Source organism: Dendrobates tinctorius, unplaced genomic scaffold (assembly GCF_039654945.1).
Source record: "Dendrobates tinctorius isolate UK_male_01 unplaced genomic scaffold, ASM3965494v1 ptg000162l, whole genome shotgun sequence".
Taxonomy (NCBI): Eukaryota; Metazoa; Chordata; class Amphibia; order Anura; family Dendrobatidae; genus Dendrobates; species Dendrobates tinctorius.
Genome location: NW_027361829.1, coordinates 18,135,710 through 18,161,652, shown reverse-complemented (window position 1 = coordinate 18,161,652; position 25,943 = coordinate 18,135,710). Strand labels below are relative to the sequence as shown.

The 25,943-nt window shown below is 39.8% G+C and overlaps 1 protein-coding gene across 2 annotated transcripts in view; it reads right to left on the bottom strand.

Moving 5' to 3' along the window:
* The window catches only part of IKZF1 (IKAROS family zinc finger 1), a 231,280-nt gene that overhangs the window by 31,790 nt on the left and 173,547 nt on the right, over positions 1-25,943 (bottom strand). The window contains exons 4-5 of one of the 2 annotated variants that reach the window (XM_073549868.1): positions 21,459-21,719; positions 556-723 (exon numbers count right to left, since the gene is read on the bottom strand). In XM_073549868.1, coding sequence (XP_073405969.1) covers positions 556-723; positions 21,459-21,719 — 429 coding nt within the window. The remainder of the gene's footprint in view (positions 1-555; positions 724-21,458; positions 21,720-25,943) is intronic. The other variant, XM_073549869.1, reaches the window with a different exon arrangement.

Sequence of the window (25,943 nt, the reverse complement as noted above, 5' to 3'; positions counted from 1 at the left end):
CTCGGGGCGGAGTGTGCGGCTGCATGTCTTTCTATGCAGCTGAACACTCCAGTCCAAACCGCCGCCGGCAGTACCGGGTGTTGAGGCGAGAGACTCGTGTGAGTTTCTCACATTGCACTCGCAATTGTGACCCTGGCCTTAAGGTGAGTACAAGGATTTTATTTGTTTCAACATTTTGATGGCCTTTTACAGTTTGGAAAAATAGCAGCCAACAGTTGCCGTTTTGCTGAATTAGCAGAGTAGCAAATTACAAAAAAAATACACAATTTGGAGAATACGGATTTTTGTAAAATTCGAGTAGAATTCTAGTCCACTCAAATTTTATTGCTCATCTCTACTTCTTTTCCTTTTAGTTTGAACAATAAGAGCAGCCATTTGTACTTTGGAGGTGTTCTTCCTACTATATTTATGGACAAGATACTGCAACCATACTAAGCTAATCATTTAATTTTTGTGTAACGGAGTCCTCTGCTTTTTGGCAATTGACCTTCATATAACTATACAAATGTTGTTACCTGCTGTCTCATCCCTCCTTTAACTATCAGGCTCACTTACCAGAATGTGTCCTGAGATGACCAGTGAGTGCATCTCTGCGTCTGCATGCATAGTTACACAAGTGACACTTAAAGGGCTTTTCACCAGAGTGTAATTTGATGTGGCGGAGCAGATTGCCTTTCTGGGTAAATGAGGCACCACATTGGTTGCACTGAAAAGGCCGTTCTCCTGGGATAAGAAAAACAATAAAAACAAAATTATATACAGGACAATTAGCTATAAAAGGGTAGAGTAATAAAGATCTACAATATGTAGCACAATTTATCTATCTATCATCTATATCTATATATCATGTATTGTATGTACTTATGTGAGAACAAAAATGTTACACAGTTACAAGAGGAAAATTTCAACAAGAAAGTTGTTTTCTCACTAGCACTGTATGACTTCCGTCGTCTGCAGGTTTGATAGAACATGAGGCTTTTAGACTAGACCTGCCAGTTCCTTAACGCTTCACTGGCTGGGTCAATTTGATCTGAAAATCTAATTTTTTTTTCTAAATCAGAATGGCACATCACAATGCAAATTCAACCTCATTTAAATAAAGTGACTGCAACATTTTTGTGTTGAAGAGCCACTCTTCCTGATCAGCAGTTTTGGAATAAACCAATATCCAATTTTGTATGTTGTGGCATTTGGTGTTTTTTTTTTTTTTTAATGTAGCTTTTTTTTTCAAAGGGTCTTTAAAATATGCTACTGAAGCAGCAAAAATAAAAAGGGAACTCATTAAAAATGCATTTCAGGATCACAAGTTCATTTCAGCGTTACATTCTTATATTTAAATGAAAGGCACTTCATTATAGCAGTTATAATAACTTCTTTTCATTTACATTTTCCCATGTATTTTCCCTTTCAATTTCTTCTCCATTACCTGTCTGTCCCTAAGCGGCCAAATCAGGGAGGAGAATGAGAGGGTGAAATAAAAATGAGCAGGCAACACTGCGCTGAGGGACATTATCCATTATCCTTGCAGGATATTATCATGGGGTTTTGAATTAATAGTCTCAAGAGCTCACAAAACTCATAGCTCATGACTGTATGTTTAGAAAAGTGAAAGTCTTCCCAAGGAGTATCAGAAGTGAATTAGCACTACTACAGTCTTCCTCTTACAAGTTCCTTCAGTTTGAGCTACACATTTTATACCTACAGTATTGTGGAATTGCATGTATTCTATGGGCAAAAAGTTTTTAATGTGCCACCTTCCAAAAAAAGGGTCTGAAGTCACTCTGTTATGTAATTCGTTTAATTTTTCTTGCAATAGTTGGTGTAAAACTAAATAGCATGGAAAAATAAGAAGAGCTTCAATACTTCTACAACTGTCAATGATGTGCATGTCTAGGAGGATTTCTATGATTTTGTTGCATAGAGGGTCCCAATGTGTACTGAGAGGGGGGTTGGACATTACTAAAATAGTCCAGTCTGCCCACTCCCTTGATAAGCAACACCGATCACATGCTGTCAAAGCAAAAGTAAAGTTTCTGGGACTCGATGATAATTGAGATTGGGAAACCATTTTTTATTCAGTTATAAAAGTACATTTTATATATTTTTATTTTATACAAATCTATACAGATTTTTCCAGTTAGACAATCCGTTTTGAATACATAAAATAACTCGACAAACTATATTGTACCAAGCTTTTCCATATAAAATCTCTGGAAATGACAAAAAATTGCATTAAATCAGCTGATTAGCCACTTCAGGAAATGGTTTTAGCAGGAACAGTTGGTGACTTAAAGAAAAAGTCTTAGGTTAAGTTCACATTAGGCATTTTTGCTGCATTTTTTTTTTGCAGGAAAACCTGCACTATTGGCAGAAAAGAAGCAGTGTCAAAAACACATGAATAGTTGTATTTTTGGTGCAGTTTTTGGTGCATTTTTCAAGATCCCAAAGTTCAGCTTTGCTTCAATTACAGAATCATGAACACAGGTCACCAATACAATACATATGTTCATGAAAAAATACACATACAAATGTAACAGCTAAGGGAGGTGAATTGGTCTGGAATAATTTACCTAAGACACTGGCAGTGCATTGAGTAGGACACTAAAGGCCCCTTTACATTTAGCGATGCACCAGGATCGCTGGTGCATCACTAAATGGTCGCTAGTGAGCTGCCACACAGGCAGATCTCACAGTGATTCAGCAGCAATCTAGCGGTCGTTACTTACCTTTCAGACGCGGCGATCCTGACTTCTCCACGTCCACGCGTCGCTCGTCGGCGCCAGCAGGAAGCGCCCGACGAGAAATGGAGCTGCGCGATCTCGCGCGATCAGCAATGTACAGCCGGGGAGCCGGTTGGAGGTAAGTATCATACATAGCGATATAGCTAGCGATATCGCTGCTGCGTCACCAAATCGGTGATGCTTTAGCGATATTGCTAGCGATATCGCTATGTGTAAAACCCCCTTAACTTTCACACTTTAGTCTGCCATTGAGTTTCTCAGGCATTGTGCAATCTCGCATGTCAGTCAGCCACTGACATTGTTCAATATCACACCTTTGTTGGCCAAGGTTTACTTTGTACCCATCTCTAATTTAATTAAACTGTACTAATCCAAATGGCCGTCTCAGGTGATGAAGGCAAAATTGTAAACCTGGAAAAATGACAAAAATAAATGGATTTCATATATTGCTGTACATGCTTTTTTTCAAAATCTATTTTTTCAAGGGGTGAAAAACGCTGAAAAAAGTGACATGCTCTATGTCCAAAGCACAAAATACTGATGACAAAAAAACAATGTGTGTGCATGAGATTTCTGAAATCTCATAGGCTTTGCTGGTACTTAGCATTAAAAAACGCATAGAAAATGCAGCAAAAAGCCTAGTGTGAACTTAGCCTTAGATGAGTTCTTGTTCATTCATTCTGATTGCCACCTCCAGTCAGGAAGGACATTTTTTAACTTTGCTTTCCACTGGATAAACTGGAGAAGACTTTGCACAATTTTTTTTGTCTTGCTTCTGTTTTGTCTTCTGGTATTCACTGCCATTTTTTTCATTAAAATGTTCAATATTATGCACATGAATATTGCACTAAAAAAAATGGTCTTTTTTCCTATCTATAACTGTTTTCGCAACTTTTTAGAGAAATCACGCATTTTGAAAAATTACAAATTTTAATATGTATTTTAGTGGTCCTTTTGTGGTCTTAAAAAATCAGACACGTTTCCCACCAATATTGCCTGACATCAGCAAAAAAATAACTGAGTATGAAAATAACAAAAAAAGCTCCATCTATCATAAAAAGATGCAATTCTTTTTGAATATCTGAACAAGAAAAAATGTGCCTGTTCAGGAATGGATTTAAATGGTCTGGTCCTGAACTAGTTAATGAATCTGCTATGAAAGGGCATGTTCTATGTCGCATCAAAATAGGGTGAAGTAGCTGCCTAGGAACATGTGAAGATGCTTCTCCTGCATTTGGACTCCCTTTGGAATATCTACAGTTGGTCTGAAAAGTTTACATACCCCAGCACAAGGTTTGCTTTCTTGGCCTTTTTTCAGAGAATATGAATAACACCAAAACTTTTTCTCCACTCTTGGTTAGTGGTTGGGTGAAGCTATTTATTGTCAAACTACTGTGTTTTCTCTTTTTAAATCATAATGACAACCCAAAATATCCAAATGACCCTGATCAAAAGTTTACATACCCCATTGCTTAATACTATGTATTGCCCCCTCTAACATCAATGACAGCTTGAAGTCTTTTGTGATAGTTGTGAATGAAGTTCTTTATTTTCTCAGAAGGTAAAACTGTCCACTCTTCTTAGCAAAATGCCTCCAGTTCCTGTAAATTTCTGGGCTGTTTAGCATGAACTGCGTGCTTGAGATCTCCCCAGAGTGGCTTAATGATATTGAGGACAGGAGACAGAGATGGCCACTCCAGAACCTTCACTTTGTTCTGCTGTAGCCAATGACAGGTCGACTTGGCCTTGTGTTTTGAATCATTGTCATGCTGGAATATCAAAGTACATCTCAAGCGCAGCTTCCGGACTGATGATTGCAAATTTGCCTCCAGTATTTGCTGATAACGTGCTACATTCCTCTTTCCTTCAACTTTGACCAAGTTTCCTGTGCCTTTGTAGCTCACACATCCCCAAAACATCAGTGATCCACCTCCACGCATTACAGTAGGAATGGTGTTCCTTTCATCATAGGCATTGTTGCCCTCTCTCCAAATGTAACGTTTATGGTTATGGCCAAAAAGTTCAATTTTGGTCTCATCACTCCAAATTACCTTGTTCCAGAAGTTTTGAGGCTTGTCTCTGTGCTGTTTTGTGTATCGTAGGTGAGATACTTTGTGGCATTTACGCAGTAATGGCTTTCTTCTGGCGACTCGACCATGCAGCCCATTTTTCTTCAAGTGCCTCTTATTGTGCAACTTGAAACAGCCACACCGCTAGTTTTCAGAGAGTCCAGTATTTCAGCTGATGCTATTTTTGGGTTTTTCTTTGCATCACGAACAATTATCCTGACAGTTGTGGATGAAATTTTTGTTGATCTGCTTGACCGTGGTTTTGTTTTTACAGATCCCCTGATTTTGCATTTGTTAAACACAGTTTGAACACTGCTGACTGGCATTATCAATTCCTTGGATAACTTTTGTATCCCGTTCCTGTTTTATACAGTTCAGCTACCTTTTCCCATATATCCATTGACAATTCTTTTGCTTTCTCCATGACTCACAATCCAGAAACATCAGTGGCAGGATGAAAGATGCAAGAGTCTGTCTGGATCCCAAAAACCCTCTCAGCTTTTATGCACACACACTGATTGAAAGCAAACAGGTCACAGGTGAGGATGTTACCTTTAGTAGCCAGTCAAACCCATTTATGTCAACTTCTGTGCATGTTATCAGGCCAAAATCACAAGGGTATGTAAACTTTTGATGAGGGTCATTTGGATGTTTTGGGTTGCCATTATGATTTAAAAAGAGAAAACACAGTAATTTGACAATAAATGACTTCACCCAACCACTAACCATGAGTGGAGAAAAAGTTTTGGTGTTATCATTCATATTCTCTGAGAAAAGGCCAAGAAAGCAAAAATTCTGCCAGGCTTTGTACACTTTGAGCACAACTGTATCATGGTCAACAATAGAACCGATGGAAGCATTAATATTCAGCTGTCAAGTTAAGTTTGAAAGGTAGAATTTAAAAAGAAAAAAACATTTTCTTTAATTTTCCACAGAGCTTCATTAAGGCCTCATAAATTCTTCTAGATTACAGAATCTCCTTAATGTGGCAATTTTAATGAAGCATACCCCAATTTATTTTCTCTCAAACACCAAATGAATTTTTAATGCTTCTTTAAAAGCTTGAGGCACACAGTGACACAGTAGGCCCCTATCAGCGCCTTACTATGGCAATTGTAGAGAATCAGTTCTTTGGCAGTCTGTAGCATTCGCACGGACACGCAGTTTCTTGGCTCAAAAAGGAAAGGTTATTAGACTTCATAAACTTCAAGCCAAAATTGAAAAAAAACAGCTTTTCCTTTAGCATAAGGACCAACAGAACCAAACAGGAGAAAATAGTCAATACATGAAGTAGCAGTACAGGTTCACCCGTTTAACAGTACTCTCCAATCACAGTCTCTCAGGTCCTGTCGGAGAGACCAACATCAAAAAGTCTTACCACCTCTCAATCACAGATACAATTTGCAGAGGTATTTCCACCTCTAAACCCAGACAGTTATGAGCAGCTCAGCTGCCCTTTTAAATCAGCTGCCCCTGTCAGATTGGTGGATGGGACTGATCGGTCCCACCCATGTGTACCAACCATTCCTGAAACCCATGTTGCCACATTAAACAAACCTCCAAGCACTATCTGTGCTGTAACCTTCTTTCCAGGTATCAAATCACTGGGGCCAGGCACCTCAATGATACATATACTACATGCAGAACTCATCCAGATACAACCTTCCATACTCCCCCACCTAAAGCTGGGGGCTGGGCACATTCCGCCAACCAACACTGTACCCTTCACAAGTCATTCACATTCCCTGGATGGTGAACTCTACAGTAGCCCTCACCGATCCTTTCCACCCCTTCATAGGGCACGTGCCACTTAGCGAGGAACTTGCTCTCCACTCTGAGCACCAACTCCCGCACCTGATCTCCAGGTTTAAACCGCTTCACCTGAGTGAACCGACTATCGCCCGAATTATGCAACTTGTACATTTAGAAGGCGCTCTTCCCAGCCCCTCATTTTTGTACCCCGATACAGCCAACCCTTATGCCTATCATGATTATCAGCACCATATAGCATTAAGTCCCTGTGTTGGGCAGTTTCAACGTTTCATTTGAACAACTCCACCTCAGGAACATTGCCTACAGGGCATGCTTCCTCATCCCCATTGCCAATGAGCGCAGAAAATGGGAACTTGCAGGCCACGGCTTGTGACAACGTTTCTATAAACGTGACCTGGTTGCCAGCTAAATCCCTCAGCAACACTGCTTTCCCCCAAATGTCACAAAATAAAGGAAAGTCTCCTCTGATAATCACTAGGTGCTAGGTGTACTAAGTTCTAGACCACTCTTACATCATAGGATATAGATCTAGAGTCTGTGTCTATGTCGAACCAGGCCACAGGAAAGTTATTGGCGTCTCTGTGGATAGAGCTGATGCCCACCACCTTCCTGGTGACTGTCAGAAGCGTGGCCCATACCAGGGTTACCAAATTTCCAGAGTCCAGGAATCCAGTCACTTGTACTCCATTTACCAACACTTGGCATGCTTGAGGCCCTTCGCCAGGATGAGCTGCAGCATTAGGGGTAGGCAAAAATGGGAGCAGCGCCAACCTAGCCTGCAGTCCATCAGCTTGGAGGTCATGGGACAATGGGCAGCTATATGACCAGAGGCATGACACCTCCAACAGATAACATCCTGGGATGTACCCCTTGATCCTGGCTCTGAAGCCTCCAGGAACCTTGGAGGCCCCAAAGATGAAATTTTAGTCTCATTCTTTTGGGTATCAGCACCCCTTTGGAAACCCCAATAAGGTGACTTTAAACCCCCTTGACTCCTCAGGGAATTTTTCACCGCCAGATACCTCTCCACCAGGACACCAGTCCATCACAACTTGCTCCATCATCTAAACTGGGGAACAAGTCTCAGGCTGCAGCCATTTTTTAATCAAGTACAGGAGTTGAATAACTGTGGTGCACCCGTTGTGCCCTGACTGCCAAAGTTATGTCCAGCCGAGCCAAGATTTCCTCCTTGAGCTTTCCATACTTCTTGGAGTGCTATAGGGTCAGATCGTAATACGCTTTCTGTGGTTCCTCAGACAGAACTTCCACCTACTGCTCCGGAGGCAATTTCTCCTGCTCTGCCACCTCTTGAACAATGTCATCATCTTTTGCAATACCCCCTTACCATTTTCCTTAGTTGGGTATTGTCACTTCGGTTTGGGTGTGATGCAGTTTCCCTGCCTCTGCTAGTGCCACAGTTGCTGTTGTTGTTGCTATATTTGTTGTTGCTGCAGCTAGAATTTCTGCACCAAGAGTTTGGTGGTCTCCTGCTGGGTCTGCTGTTGCTGTTGCCATTACTGCTGCTGGATATTGGCTTTGACCAGCTGTTTAACAAGTGCATCCATTTTGTCCAACAATGCTTGCAGCACTGTAGCTGCCTTCTTCCAGGACATACAGTCTTTAATCCACAATCACCTGTACTCCTTGGTATTCACGTCTCGCAATCCAAGCACAAATTGTAGGGAATCAGCTCTTTGGCAGTTGGTAGCGATCACACAGGTACGCAGTTTCTTGGCTCAAGAAGGAAAATTTATTAAATTCAGCCCAAAAAAAAAAAAAAACAAAGCAGCTTTTCCTTTAGCATAAAGGTAAACAAAACCAAATATAAGAAAATAGGCAATCCATGTAATAGCAGTACAGGTTCACCCATTTAACAGTACAGTAAAGTCTCAGTCTCTCAGGTCCTGTCAGAGAGAACATCAAAAGATCTTACCACCTTTCACTCACAGATACAATTCTCAGAGGTGTTTCTACCTCTACACCAACATATTTGTGAGCAACTCACTTGCCTTTTTAAATCAGCTGCACCTGTTAGACTGGGGATAGGAATCACTGGTCCAATCCACTTGTACCAGGCCATTCCTGAAACCTGAACCCATGCTGTACCACTAATCAAATCTTATGATTGTGTAGCAACTCACTTGGAAAAATAGGTAACAGACTACAAACTGTAGCTGACCCTGCTGACTCCTGTACAGATAAAAGATCTTGACCCAGAAGTCCATAGTGGTTCCTACATGAGCTGAGATAGCCCTAACCACAGACTATATGATGGCAACTCGGACCTATGCTGTCTGAAAGGCCGTAATGCGTTTCACATTACTCCTAAAGAAACGGAGGGCAGAGCAAAGTGTAAATTACCTACAGATGGGAAAGTGTGCTGAAATAGAAAGAGATCCCAGAGTGAGCAAAACAAGCAACAAAATACAAAATAAAGAATTAAGTACAAAATGTTAGAAAATACGTCGCCAACTTCCTAAAAAGAAACAGATGATAGAAGCAGGGAAAAGAACAAAAACCACAAAGACATAAACCCTAGCTTGTCTTTCACTGACTGGCTTAAACTACAGCACTATAGCTTTATATCCAAATGAGACTATCATCAGCAGGAAATACCAGCAGGGGGAAGTATAGAAACAGGATTTGAAAGGTGAGATGGCAGGCAAATGAGTCAATGAAAGCAAATGTTACCATAAAAAGACTAAAGCAAAGATAAGAGAAACTAAACACCCAGAGAAAAGGTGCATCTGGTGTGGCTCGGCGGACAGAGAAGCCGACCACAAGGCACAGGCTCAAGGGTTCGAAAACAGACACATGACAACAAACCTTTCATGACTATCTGTGCTGGAGTCGGTTTTCCAGGTTTCATATCACTGAGGCCAGGCACCTCAGTAACACATACACTCCATACAGGACTTGTCCAGATGCAACCTTACACACTATATAACTAAGAGCCTTAACTAGCATAGAGCCATAATACAGCCAATTGCATGAGACCTTGGGGGTCTAAAAAGTTTAGGCAATAATATTTTTTTCTATACATGCTCAACAAGTGTTAACTTCTCTATGTGTTGGGCAAGTTTAAACTTATATTGATTAATAATCTGTAAAGCTGCCAGGCTCTCAATCTCCCAAACAATAATTTCTTGGATCATGCCATAAGATCCATGAGACTAATAACTTTACCTAACATAACATAAATATAACACAAACAAAATTCTAACTAGATACTAATTAATTAGATATCTTATTTAATTGTAAGACATCAATGTTTAAACTTGGTTTAGTTTTTAGTAACACAATACTACTGTAAATGTCACTGTCATACAACATTGTTATTGGAATGCCAATAAAAGCAGATTTCGGGGAACATACAGCTATGTGTGGCATAGTGAAAGAATGGCAAAAATGACTATCCATTGATTTTATAAGAAGTAAAATAAAAAATCCCTGTAACATTACACATTTTCTTTGGCTACCAAAACTTTAGAAAATGTTTATATATGTAATATAAGAGCTCTGTCTAGTCCTGTTGTGTATGGTTAAATGATTATGTTGATACTCTGCTTGGGAAACATTTGCATTCAGTCTCATTATTAATATTTATCAGATCCAAAGAATTAATCAACATTAATGAGATCAAAAAGAAGTGTAACATAAAGGCCCTAGAAGGAAACTTGGGATTTTACAAGTGTTTAGCAGTGCATTAAAACTTCATATTTTATCATTATCATGCTTCCAATAACTTTTTTAATCCAGAATTATTTTATAACTTAGACACTAAAACAAATTGAGAAGCATGTCCATAAGAATTCATAGAATTACTCATCTGTAATTTTATTATTAATAAAATACATACATATTATTTAATCTTGTTGACTACCCTTTATTTGCTTATGCACTTTACTTGAAAACTAAAGCATTTTGCAATGTAACAGAGATAAGAAATAAAATATCTAAAGAGCGAGGTAATAATTCCTCTTCTAGGGGGCTACTATTTATAGGGGGCTACTATAATAGGGGTCTACTATTTAAACAAAAGTAGTATCATTGCAAGCAATACTTGTTTTTTTTTTTGCAAGCTTTGTCCTCAATGTTTGAAGGGCAATTCAACCTATTTACCCCCAAGGGTGGTTTGCATGTTAATGACCAGGCCAATTTTTACAATTCTGACCACTGTCCCTTTATGAGGTAACAACTCTGGAGCGCTTCCATGGATCCTGGTGATTCTGACACTGATTTCTCATGACATATTGTACTTCATGATAGCGGTAAAATTTATTTGATATGACTTGCGTTTATTTGTGAAAAAAAAGGAAATTTGGTGAAAATTTTGCAATTTTCCAACTTTGAAATTTCATGCCCTTAAAACAGAAATAAGTCACACCAAATAGTTAATAAATAACATTTCCCCCATGTCAACTTTACATCAGCACAATTTTGAAACCAAATTTTTTTTTTGTTAGGAAGTTATAAGAGTTAAGAATTGACCAGCGATTTCTCATTTTCACAACACCATTTTTTAGAGGGACAACCTCACATTTGAAGTCCCTTTGAGGGGTCTATATGATAGAAAATACACAAGTGACAACATTCTAAAAAATGCACCCATGAAGGTGCTCAAAACCACATTCAAGAAGTTTATTAACCCTTCAGATGCTTCACATGAGTTTTTGGAATGTTTAAAAAAAAATGAATATTTAACTTTTTTTCACAAAAAATTTACTTCAGATCCAATTTGTTTTATTTTACCATGGGTAACAGGAGAAATTGGACCCCAAATGTTGTTGTACAATTTATTCTGAGTACAATGATACCCAATATATGCAGGTAAACCACTGTTTGTGGGCATGGCAGAGCTCGGAAGGGAAGGAGCGCCCTTTGACTTTTCAATGCAAAATTGTCTGGAATTGAGATCAGATGCCATGTCACCTTTGGAAAGCCCCTGATGTGCCTAAACAGTGGAAACCCCCCACAAGTGACACCATTTTTCAAACTAGACCCCCTAAGGAACTTATTTAGATGTGTGCTTTGAACCCCCAAGTGCTTCACAGAAGCTTACAATGTAGAGCCATAAAAATAAAAAAATCTTATTTTTTTTTCACAAAAATGATCTCTTTTCCCCCAATATTTTATTTTACCAAGGGTAACAGGAGAAATTGGACCACAAAAGTTGTTTTTCAATTTGTCCTGAGTATGCTGATACCTCACATGTGGGGATATACCACTGTTTGGACGCATGGCAGAGCTTGGAAAGGAAGGAGCACCGTTTGACTTTTTCAACACAGAATTGACAGGAATTGAGATCAGATGCATGTCGTGTTTGGAGAGCCCCTGATGTGCCTAAACAGAGGAAAACCCCAATTCTAACTCCAACCCTAACCCCAACACACCCCTCATCCTTATCCCAACCCTAACCATACCCCTAACCACAAACCTAACCCTAACACACCCTTAACCCTAATCCCAACCCTAATCCCAACCCTTACCCTAACTTTAGTTCCAACCCTAACTCTAACTTTAGCCCCAACCCTAACCCTAACCTTAACCCTAACCCCAACCCTATCCCTAATGGAAAATGGAAATAAATATGTTTTTTATTATATTATTTTTCCCTAACTAAATGGGTGATAAAGGGGTGGGATTGATTTACTATTTATAGCGGGTTTTTATGTTTGACAGCTGTCACACTCTAAAAGACGCTTTTTATTGCTAAAAAGTAGTTTTTTGCATCACCACGTTTTGAGAGCTATAATTTTTCCATATTTTGGCCCACAGAGTCATGTGAGGTCTTGTTTTTTGCGGGACGAGTTGACTTTTTTATTGGTACCATTTTCGGGCACATGACATTTTTTGATCGCATTTTATTCTGATTTTTGGGAGACAGAATGAACAAAACCAGCAATTCATGAATTTCTTTTTTTTTTGGGGGGGGGAATTTACACCATTCCGCATGTGGTAAAATTGATAAGGTAGTTTTATTCTTCGGGTCAGTACGATGTCAGCGATACCTCATTTATATTTTTTTTATGTTCTGGTGCTTTTATACAATAAAAACTATTTTATAGAAAAAATAATTACTTTTGCATCGCTTTATTCTGGGAGCTATAACTTTTTTATTTTTCAGGTGAAGAAACTATGTGGCGGCTTGTTATTTTGCGCGACAAGATGACGTTTTCAGTGGTACCACGTCTATTTATATCCGTGTTTTTGATCGCGTGTTATTCCACTTTTTGTTCGGTGGCATGATGATAAAGCATTGGTTTTTTGCTCTGTCTTTTTTTAATGGTGTTCACTAAAGGGGTTAACTAGTGGGACAGTTTTATAGGTCGTGTCGTTACAGACTCGGCGATACTAAATATGTGTATTTTTATTGCTTAGATTTTTGTATTTAAATATTTATTTATTGATTGAATAATTATTGATTTTTTTATTATTTTTTATTTTCTTTAATATTTTTACAATTATTTAACTTTTTTCCATTTCATTCTTTTACACTGCATGCCATATAAGCTGTCAGCGCTGCACTCTGTGCACGTTGACCTTATAGACTTCCTGACATGCACTGCGCATGACAGGAAGTCTCTGAGCTCTGGTAACCCAGATGTCATGACGACATCGGGTTACCATGGGAGCGATCGAGACTCCGCATCATGCCGCGGGGTCTCCGATCCAAAGGCAGTGGGGTTGTCAGAGCTGACAGCCCCTCTTCTTCCTGCTCCCGGAATGCTGCAATTTACTGCTTATTAAAATTTAAAGTTCTTAAGGTATTAACACTATACCTCAGTTTAAAACTCGTTGGCTAGAAGACCGACGACCGCTACAGTCTAGCTAGTTAGCATTCCTGTGAAGCGGATTAGGAAGTAACAACGCAAATATCTGGGATTAGGAGGTAACAACGCAATGCGCTCAAGAGATCCCAGCATGCTTTAAAACAATGCTTACAAGCTCAGCAGAAAAGATCATAAAAATTGCGCAAGTTCTATTCCATAGCAGAGGTGGTTGGTCTTCAAGTCAATCTGGGAGCAAAAGAAAAGTGTTAACATCTGAAGAACGGCTGAAAATTGTAAGAATCAGGAAATTGCAAAATTACTTGTATTTACAAGCACTATATGACAATACCCATTTATAAAAATGTGAAAAACTGCAGTTGGACAAACGCTGCAGTTTCACAATTTTAAATTTAGATACCACTGAACTCAGTTACATATCGACAAACAGCCCTTCATCTTCTATGAACACCATCTACAGGCCAGCGTTCATAGCAGACCAGCAATGACAAGCACGGGATTCTTCTGGAAACCCCCGGTTGTTATGAAAACCCATTTGTAAAGTATGGATCTTTTGCTGACAAAGACCCTTTGTGATAGTCAAACTCTTGCATCTTTTGCTCTATGAAGGTCTAAAGTCACTACAGTTTTTGGACTGCTCTTCCTCATAATACATCCATTCTCAGTGCAGCCATCAATAATTGTTCCATAAGAAAGTGCCTAGAAAGTATGATAACATGAAAGCATACATTTCATAATAGGTCAGACAACTGAAAAGAACACAATATATTGAATAGGTATTCAGAATACTTCGTATGCAGCCATGCAAAAACAAATTCACGCAAAGATGGCTACCACACTATAAATAATAGCATGCAACAGAGATGCAGATGGGTTTGTGTTTCAACGTACACGATTCTCTAGTTTTTAAACATATATGAATTATTATTGTTTAAGCAAACATGATTCTCCACACCTTCCCTATGGATATTTTAGAAATTCTGAATATACACTGTACTGCACAGCCATATGACCTCTCCTTCATATTTGTGTGGCCATTTATCTAATTTCCCTAAAGTATTTTGAAAGAAAATGGCAGCAATATTGTCAAAACAGTGGCAAAACAGTATAGTGAGGTAATTCTGTGCCTTTTTGAAAGACCACCACTTAAAATGTGAATTTGGCCTACAAATGTTATCTGCAGCTGCAATTACTACTGTTAAAATATTAGTTATGGTTCTCCGTCAGTTGTTAACAGCTGATCAGTGGTGGTATCGGTGTAGTAATGTCAATGTCAACTTGCGTTTATGGTCCCCTCCTTGTAGCGGTTTATTGGATATTCATGTTAGAAACCCGCTCACCCTATGGTCTTAATTTAAGACAAGATCTCATCTTACAATATTGGGTATGTCTATTTCTAATTTCTTTTTGTCATTTTGCTGTTTTTATTACAGGTACGTTCTTTTATTTTTAACTTCACACTTATGACGCCTTCTGACTAATTAATCATATTGACTACGGAAATGCCCTTAAGTCACTCTTACATATGTAAGACTGATTACCAACCGGAAGGTCAGAGCATGAGTAAGACGCAAGTCGAAATGCGTAAGTCCTGCAATTAATATCTTATCTGCAGTATTGCAATGTTTTATTTGGAGCGTCTTTTAAATGGCCTATTTAATGCTGTGTTTTATATATGAGATTAATAGCCTCTTCTTCGTGGAATCGTATCCTCCATTTATTGCTTTACCTACAGCTGCCCTAACTTGATCCGTGTGTAATGCAAACTGCAAATTTCCTACATCCAGTTTGGTGAGCTGACTACACTATTTTTTTAAATTCTGATGAAATCCTCATTCCAATCCAGCTTGATCCTGACATTTTTCTGATCTGTTACCCCTTCAGACTTTGACCCCGACCTATCTGACTTGTCTGTCCTTCTGTTATCTGACCTGAGTTGTTTCATTGACTACAAATTTGTCTCTTGAACCAGTCCTTAATTTGTCCTTCGTGCTACAGACCTTGCTGATTTGACGATCCTTGTCTCAGGCCCACTACTCAGGACTGCAAGTACTCCATGGGCAAAATCCAGGGAACCCTTTGTAAGTCCATATCCCTGTAAAGGGATTAAAGGATTTGTGCTGTGGTTCATCTGGGACTTGCTAGATGGAGTGGCTATTGCCTAGTCAGTCCGAGGTAGTTTTTTGAGGTGTAAGACTCTGCCAGACTTCGCAATATGTAATGAAAATAAAGTTTTTTTTGTTCAATTATTTAAGGCTGAGTGCACATTGCATTTTCATCCACTTAGCCTAAAGTATATGCCAGAAGTATACTTTAACGTTCCTATAAGTTGTCACTTACTTCTGTATGGCTGGTATGCACCTGAACTTGCACCTCCTACATTCAGAACATCAGGCACACATGACAAATATTGTAGATGCTGCAAACACGTTTTCTACAGTACTGCTCCAGATGTGCTCAATATGGGTTGAACGTCCAGGTAGAAAATTACTTTCAGCAGAAGACTTTTTCCATTAAATGTTTATGCTCAAAACAGCTAAATTTGCCATTTTTCTAGCCAAACAACTTAATCACTCTCTTCACCTCACTAACAACAGTCCACAACTGTTCTTTGAACTTAAAAAAAAACACGTCTTGACCAGAACTGCTCGGCTAAATTAAAACCCGTCTCTGATCTCACCTTCATCTCTAAACTCTTGATAACTCTCTTCTTGACCCTTTACAATCTGGTTTCCACTTTTTACACTCTACAGAAACTGACCTTACATATGTCTAAATGATCTACTAACAGATAAATAAATGATCACTATTCCGTTTTGAATCTCAGGGTTCTCTCTACAGCATTTGTCACTATGGATCAACAACTCCTCCTCACTATGCTCAATTCTATTAATCTCAAGGAAACTGCCAATGTAAAGAGAACACCCGGACCAAGCTTAGCTATTCCGTGACGGATCCGGAACTGACGGGGCTGTCACACAGGTTTCATGGGGGAAAGCTTAAGGCCCCGAACCGACCTCTGCACCTAGGAGTAGGGGGCATGGCTAAGATAAAAGGGCCACAGTGCACGGGAAATCAGTTAGTTGCCGTGGGAATGTGCAGCGCGCAGGAGGGCAGTGTCAGGGCTTCTGCAAAAAAAGCCAACTGCCAGAGCAGGCATAAACCAGCAGAGGCTAAAAGCTGCTAACAGAAACTGGCGACAACGACGTACCTGGTCCCTGATGACATCGCTGATTGTGAGTGACAGGATGCCCAGTCAGGATATAAGCATGCACCGACGGTAGAATTGGGACACCCGCTGTGAGGGGTTTCCCTATGTACCTGAATCGAGTCGCTCGTTGTCAATGTATGCTGACAGGAGGAAAGACTGTGCTCTGTCCGGCTTGTCGTTTCCTGACACACCAATTACCGACCGGACCACGAAGAATCACCGTCGCCGCCAGGAGCCAAGACGTCATCTTTTCCAGGACTACACCAGACCACGAGGAATCACCGCCGCCGCCAGGATCCAGGACGCCATCTTTTCCAGGACCATATCGGATCCCTTACGAGCCACTGCTTTGGCGCCAATGTCCACATCCTGAGCTAACCGCATTCTGAAGTCGTCGGACTGATAAGTTTGCTATTCTTGAACTTCCTACCCTATTCTTCACACCCATTTCCCCTAAGTTACGCACCCTGTGTTCCTTTATACTGTTTTCCCTGTTTTCTCCCTGAGAGGAGTATACTGGTTAAATTAAACCCCACATTAACCCTTGCTCTGCCTCCGACCTGTTACTGCATCTTGCAACCTGCTCACACCAGCACCCCGTGCCATCATCACATTATTTGCCAATTCACTAGAGCACTAGAGAGTACAATTTATATGCATTACTCGCATGTACTGAGCTCTCCACAGTTCTGCACTGGCCAAAATCGCTCTTATTTCTGTCTATCACCCTATCCATGTTCTCTGTGCTGTGAATGATCAAAGACTAACATCTAAATCTCCCATATACAAGAATGCACTACCCCAGACAATCTGGTAATTACCAGTTCACAAAGTTTTAACTGTGCTCTAAAAGACCTCTACTTAGACAAGCCTATCACCTCAGCTCACTAATGAAATTATTCCTTATTTTCCTTTCCTAATTTTTCCGTAGAATATTGTCTTTTCTATCATCTGTTTCACCCTCCATGCACTCAACAGCACTTTGTATCTGGACATATACACATAATGGCTGATGAATGGTTCATGCAGCTTTACTTAAAGGGAAGGTGCCGCAATTTTATACAATTTGCAAAAAAATAGTAAGTAACAAAACATGTTGTTTCAGCAAATGTTGTACTAACCAGGATTTATGGTTTGTTTGTAATAATGTTTTAATGTAGCCACTGGGCACTGCCATCTTGATTTGCAGATCTGTGGAGGACTCATACAGTCTGCAAATATGGCCGTCCCTGGACATAGGAGACTGCGGACGGCTCCCGACCCCACCAAGCAGCCTCATTAGCAGTGAACTGGGCACGCCCCTGTGGGCTGCACCATTCACTGCTGTAGGTGTGGCTGGGCGCCATTTTACTGTAGCCCAGTGCTATCTGCTGAGCTCCACTTACCCTCTATCACAGGACCACTTGTGGCATAACGGGTCCTGTGTTGTGAGGAGAGGCTGTAGATATGAAGAAGGTGGTCAGCAGAGGAGAGAAGCGCTCACTGGAGCCGGAGGATGGAGAGTGGTGAGTGCGGGTGACTTTCCTCTATGCTCCTCTGTCCTGCTTACTCCAGGCTCGGCCCTGTGCTTCCTGCTCTACTGTGTTCTTCTGCTCTGTCTCTGCCTCCTCACAGCCCCAGTGATCTCCGGTAATCTGACATCTTTGCTTTTTTGACAGCTTTTATGGCTGTCTGAGGAGGACAGTGACTTATACAGCCCATAGTCTAGTGTATGGGGGGGGCTGGAAGTTTCACCAGTGTGGGCATATCTGTCTTGTGTGATACTGCCTGCTGAGCTGTGTATCTAATCCTCTCCTGTGTGATACTGCCTGCTGAGCCGTGTATCTAATCCTCTCCTGTGTGATACTGCCTGCTGAGCCGTGTATCTAATCCTTTCCTGTGTGATCCTGACTGCTGAGCCGTGTATCTAATCCTATCCTGTGTGATACTGTCTGCTGAGCCGTGTATCTAATCCTCTCCTGTGTGATACTGCCTGCTGAGCTGTGTATCTAATCCTCTCCTGTGTGATACTGCCTGCTGAGCCGTGTATCTAATCCTATCCTGTGTGATACTGACTGCTGAGCTGTGTATCTAATCCTATCCTGTGTGATACTGACTGCTGAGCCGTGCATCTAATCCTCCCGTGTCATACTGACTGCTGAGCCGTGTATCTAATCCTATCCTGTGTGATACTGACTGCTGAGCCGTGCATCTAATCCTCCCCTGTGTCATACTGACTGCTGAGCCGTGTATCTAATCCTATCCTGTGTGATGCTGCCTGCTGAGCCGTGTATCTAATCCTATCCCATGTGATACTGCTCTCCTGAAATACTCTGTGCTGCTGTCACCCTGCTGGTTTTATGTGTGATCTACATGGTGGTATGAACTATATGGCGGCATTATGTGTGAAGTATATGGCGGTATTATGTGAGAACACTATGGCAGTATTATCTGCTGAAAGGGGACCCATTCTAGGGTGGTTCTGGCTGAGCCCCTGCACACGGGTCAGGGGTAATAGGTGCAGTCAGGGGAGGGCTGGGGAGGCAGCTGAAGAGGAGTCTCATTTTTATCGTTACTGTATGGCTACATTTCCCCCATCCTGCTTCCCAGCGTCACCCCGGACTGCGCCTGTCGCCTCGCTTTCACACATCGCCAGGACAGGATCTGAGGAGGGGAATGGGGTCTTTGCCTGCAAAGTCTGGATCAGGTTGATTGATGGCCGTTCTGATCCAGACTTTACATGCAAAGACAGTCAGTAACTTTGCAGGCCCCATCAAAATGGCTGCTCACTGTGTTCCTAGATGTCATAGGTTTTTGTGCCAGATTTCAGTAGCTGCTCCCCCTAGTGTTAACAAGTGGAAATGCCAAACTTTTTAAAATTATTTTTCATATTTTGCAAAATTAAAAACAAATGATAATATTTTTTAAGAAAATGTAAACATTAATTCTTTCCATTTTTTCAATTGCTGAAAAAAAATTTTTTGGATGGCACCTTCCCTTTAAACATCCTTATTTATCATAATGATGACTGAACCTTACACTACAAGCACTTTTTACCTTTGTGTCATTTCTTATAATATTGCAAGCTTCTGAGCAGGGCCCTTACTCCTCTTGGTAATTATTGAATTATGTGTTACTCTGAAATGTTTTATTTTCTCTGTATACTATATATCCTCTTGTATTTGAAAAGTGCTCAGAATATGTTGGTGCCATAGAAATAAAGATTACTATTATTATTTATTTAACTGTATAGGAAAGCATTTCCGACTGGTTCTCTATGTGTAAGCATCCATGCAGACTAAGACACTTTGATGTGTATACGTTTTGAGTTTATAAACATGAGTAGATGCAATTGTAGACAGAACCTAGCTTAATTCTATTTATTCTAACATATTTTCTATACAAGTCTTTATAGTGGATTATAGGCACACCCCATAGCATATTTTTTTATTTTAAATATGTGACTACATGGATATTTATGAAGTTATACAAAGCAGAATTTTGTTTATTACACATGAAAGTGATTTTGGTAAGTGCTGAAATATATGTAAGGCCCACAATGGTTACACAGTGTATACTTGGCTCCAAAACAGAAGTGGCATGAACAATGTTGTAAATGAATGCTACAAGGAGATTGATGTGCATTTCTTATACTATGCTATTTAGTTTAAATGCAATTATTTTTAACATAATGAGATATTAATTGGAAATAGAAAAATTAACTGGTGAAAAAGTTGTGACAATGGCCTGTTAATCAATATCAAGATGATGTAAATGGAAACTAGTTACTAAGAAGCTTCCATACCACCCAAAATGAGAAGTCTGTATGGTTGCAGCATGCATGCTCAGCCATAATTTCATACAACTCTTTCATACTGCAGACCTCCTGATCTGAAGGGATGGGGATGACTGGCATTCCAAGGGGTTGTCTGGTCTTAGGCTACAAGTCTGCAATCACTATATGTGAATCCTTACATTTTACGCCCTGCGCGCTGTGAGGATTCTCCAGTGTTGGGCACATGATCACAAATTTGCGATTTGTATACATGCAGTCATGTGCCGAGTAGATGTACAAGGCCTTGTTCAATGCAAGTTTATTGAGCGAGGTCGGACACGATGGGAATGTGGCTGTAGATATAAAAAAAAAAAAAAATCGCATTCTTGCGATTAAATGACTGTCTGCTCCCACCAGAGTATCCTCACATCATGCAGTGTGCCCAATGTGAGGATTCACAAGTCTGCAGTCACATACAGTGACTGCAAACTTGTAGTCTAAGGATAGAAACCCGCTTTAAGATTAGACCACAGGATTGATCCTAATTATGACAGTAAGTCTGTTGGCTAATTGAGCCTGACTCTGGGCAGTAGCTGACATTTTAACTTTTCCCCCTATTAACTTTTAAATGTATGTTAATAGTTTATCAGGTCATTCAAATCTCCTACACTTTTGACTATCCCTGTCACACCCACAACCTTTGGAGGCAGCTTTGGGATGCACCACAATTAATAAACTGTTTTTAGTTTAGTTTTTCTTGGCTCTAGTTTTAAAGTGTGATTTATATGAAGGTTGTAGGTATAACTATTGTATAAAATACAAAACTGCAGTGAATAATATAAAAAAGCAGTGCTGTTATACTTCACAGACACTATACAATGAATAATAAAAGGAGCTATGCCATTCTGATGCTTCACAGACAATATGAGTATTTTCAGGAGATACGGTGGCTGAATAAAGTATAGTCAATGCTGATGTCACAGCTATTTTGGAACCATAAAGTTTACATTGTGTGAGTGGCCAACTATCTTTTATGAAGCCACATGATCACTACACTTGTAGCATGCCATGACGCATTACTTTTTCGGCCTTTAATGAAAGAATTATGCCAGGCCTTACCAGTGTGGCTTCTTTTGTGTACCATGAGCACATTGGGGCCGATGCATATTATCCCACAGATATCACATTTTAGTTTTCCGTTAGGAAGTCGAATACCTCCAACTCCTGTTAAGGCTTTGGTGCCTTGTCCGTTCAGTGAGCCATTCATTTTCTCCCCAGCAACATCAATCATTCGTAAATCTTCTGCACAGTCTTCTCCATTCATTTCACAGGTACGTCCATTCTCCTCATCACTATGGGTCTCTACTTTAATATTGCCAGCTACAGGACACAAAAAGAGGGACAAAAACTCACTACAGCTTAGAAGCATTTTTCAAGTCAACATTTACATGTATTATTTTCAATATAATAATTAAATTGATAAAATGAAACAGCTTTTCATATTAAAATAATGTATCCTCTATTACAACATTCATTTCAAATGACTGCACAACACAAAATGATGCTTTGTTTCAATACAGATATGACAAGGGAGTTTAAGGGAAACTGTCATCAGATTCATTCTGCCAAACCACTTCTAACATGGGAGAGACTTTTCAATCAACTGGAATGGGGTGGGGAGAAACCAGCTAGTGACCTCATTAGAGAAACCAAGTCTTTCCCTATACTCACCGGCTGGCTATTCTAGGTATGTTTACTCTGAGACTCCGCATCATTTAACACGGTCCGGGCAGAATAAAGCTGAGGACTTTAAATATTATATAAAGGAAGTACCGGTAATTTTATTAGCCAGTGATTGGCTGAATGGGCATTGGTTTGGTTCACACCTTATTTTCAGTCCGAGTGCGGTCCGTGAAAAAACGTACAGCACTTGGACCAATATTATTCATTCAATGAAACAATGAAGATGAGTGACTTTTTTCACTGACTGAATCTACGTGTGAAAAAATTGCAGCATGCACTAGTTGATGAGACTCACCCATTCAAATCAATGGGTGCGCACAAAAAGATGGAATGCCATACTGAACCACAGTATTCTTTAACCTAGTAGACTGTAAATGGTCTTGTAAAGCATTATGCTGGATGGAAAAAAAACGAATTGCAGACCGATGACAAAAAAGAAAAAAAATTGTCCAAATTTTCTAGATGAAACTGACGATTTTTTTTATACAGTTTTGTGAACCTAGATTTTTAAACCAATCTCGTGAAGGGTCCAGGAAGTAGGATTGGGATTGGAATTGCAGAGGATTGGTCACGGAGAATTTTACTTCTTTAATTGCTTAGTCTGAGCCTTTCTTAAAATAAATGTTTCCCCATAGCTAACTCCTTTAAAGAGTAACTGTCATTTTAGTTTTTCTTTCATATATCAATAGTGCTCATCAAGATATGAAACATTGCAATATATCGCATGACAGTAATCTGCCTCTTTCTCCACCATGACTATTCATTCATTTTCAAAATTCCCAATTCACGGGTAAAATCTGTATTCAGTGAAGACAGATTGCTACAATACTGAGATAGATGACAGCAGGTGCTGATAAGATTCTAATTAGAAAAAAATCGGTAGTAGGAGGGAGGAGCTCTGCCTCTAGCTCCTTATCCTTCTCCTCCTCCTCATCACGCTCCACATAAAATATTAGTAGTAACTTCTCCTGTCTCAGTAATGTAACAATCTGTTTTCACTGAATACAGATTTTACCTGTGAATTGAGAATTTTGAAAATGATTATTCAGTCCTGGCGGAGAAAAGAGCACATTTCTCTGATAAGATATATTACATAGTTTCTTATTTTCATATGTACTATTGATTTCTGAAATAAAAATTAGAACAAAGGCTTCCTTTTAATGGTTTTCTATTGAGATACAGTACAACAGTTTTGAGTTGTTTTTTTTTGTTTCATAGACATGTTTTTATTATACATGCAAAAGAAGGAGTAAAGAGATAAAAGCAGTATGACGGCTATCCATACATAATAACAAAGATCCACATCAAGCTAAATTCAGAAGATATAAATATATATACGGCAGCGCATGCAAAACCTTACCGCAAAGTGCCACAAACACTCAATGTGCGGGAAATACTGCATGCTTACAGAATGTTAACCATGCCATGGTACAATGGAAATATACTTACGGGAAAATGATTTGAAAATTATAGCGTGTAAATCCCTATACCGCTCAGCCTCACGTACAGCTGCAATAAAGAAGGCAAACAGGATGCTGGGTTGAACACGCCACCGTCAATACTTCATTGAAGTGGTGATACTGTTTGTCACAGTTAAAATGCCTTTAAAATATCGAGGTTGGGAAGACACAAGTCTGCTTATTCTAATATATTATGATATTTGGCTTATGTATATCATCACAGGATAAATGAGAAATCACAGTTCTTTTTAATCAGGACAAAGCTCGGCTAGGTAACCAGGGAAACACATATCATCAGTCTTTTGTCACAAAATAGAAAAAATGCATCTCACATTTTAGATTTCACCTAAAATACAAGGATGTTTGTTCAACCCTACGTTTACAACAACTTCGAAGACACCTCTCCATTACTAAGCCAGGCTTAATGTCACCTTACAATACAAAGGTGACATTAACCCCTTATTACCCCATGTGCCACCACTACAGGGCAATAGGAAGAGAGAGGCTATGTGCCGGAATTGGCGCATCTTACAGATGAGCCTTTTCTGGGGTGGCTGGGGGCAGATGTTTTTAGCCGGGCAGGGGCAATAACCGTGGTCCCTCTCTAGGCTATTAATATCTGCCTCACTGGCTTTCCCGCTCTGGGGCAGAAAATTGCACGGGAGCCCACGTAATTTTTTCCCGTGAAAACATTATTTTATTAAATACCTACAACTCCTAAATTTTACACACATATACTACTAACACTATTAGTCACTGACATAAATAAATCTAACTGTTCTGCAATGCTTTACTGTATGTAAACCATGTCTCCTATCCTGTCGGCCTCTGCAATGATTTTTCAGAAGCCGACAAATGAATTATCGGCTATTCTGCTATGTATCTCTCTATGAAATATAAAGATATATATATGTACATATATACTGTATGTGTGTCACTGATATATATATATATATATATATATACACACCTATTCTATGTGTATACATCTATTCCATCCTATTCTATTCTATACTGTATGCGGCAGATCATTTTAACACAGCTTTTAATCTATATATGTTTTGCTGAATGTTTGTTTTTAAAACGGTGTATAATTGTGTATTACAATGCGATTTTAACATGGGTTTTTACATACAGAGAATTGCTGTATGTAAAACCTCATGTTAAAATCGCATTGCATACAGATTGCATACGCATGTCATACGGATGTTCTGTGGAAAAATCGCACGGAAATCGCATTACACTCGTATGACAATCGCATAGTTTTTTGTCCGGAAATCAGACCGTTTTTTTTCTCGCAAATGGGTGTGAGCCCATAGGTCTCAACTAGTGATGAGCGAACGTGCTTGGATAAGGTGTTATCCAAACATACTTGTGTGATAACCGACTGACTTCTCGGCATGCTCGAATAAAATGTTTCACCAAATTTTTCATGTTGAACTGGAGATATAATATAATCGTGGTTACAGAGCACAATAAAACATATTTCCATTGTAGAGATTTTAGCAATCACAGTATTTGGCACTTGATGAGTCTACGTGGGTGTTATCAGTCAATTTTATAAGGCCTTGTAGTTCCCAGCCGGGTGGAACTTCGGTGACCTCAGCACCGTGGGAAAAAGTCACTGAGTTCACCGCAGTTCAAATCAGTGAGTTGACAGCAGATCAGCATGAGAAATTCTCATGGTTGCAGCTGTCAGTTTAGCCTGGCTGGTTACAGAAAATACAGGGGAACCCACACCAGATTTTTTATTTATTTACTTATTTATTTATAGCGCAGGTGGAGAGTGATGACTACTCACATCAGCCGCCTGCTCTCACTGGTATTAGCAGCAGCAGTGTATGCTGATGGGAATAATAGTCCCATCAGCCGCCAACTGCTGTCGCTGTTATCAGTTGAATACAACTCTAATCATTCTCCCTTGCTCGCGCTGATCGCCAGCAGAGCAGGGGAGAAAGATGAGAACGGTCTTCAGCACCCAGTATCAGGGAATAATGCTAACTGTACCTCTGCTTCTCAGGTGCCGGTACGTGTGGTACTGATGAAGCACCCAGACACACAGACACGGATGTCTCTGGTACGGGTATTTCTGGTACCGGAAAAAAACGGACCTGTGAAACTGGCCTAAAAGGAAGTTTATTCAAATAGTATCTAAAGCTGATTTTCATGTGGATTTTGCAGCAGAATCTGCTCCAAAATCCAAGTAAAGAAATTCAGTGTGAACATACCATAGCTGATTCCATTGCTTGCATAATACAACTTTAGCATCTTAAAGTGTGCACTTTCAGGAAACCTTTGACATATTAGATATATATCAGATTTTTTGAATGCAGGAGAAGCTGTGAGCGCTGCTGTCATCTGAGACTAAAGGGCCCGTTACACTAAGCGATATCGCTAGCAA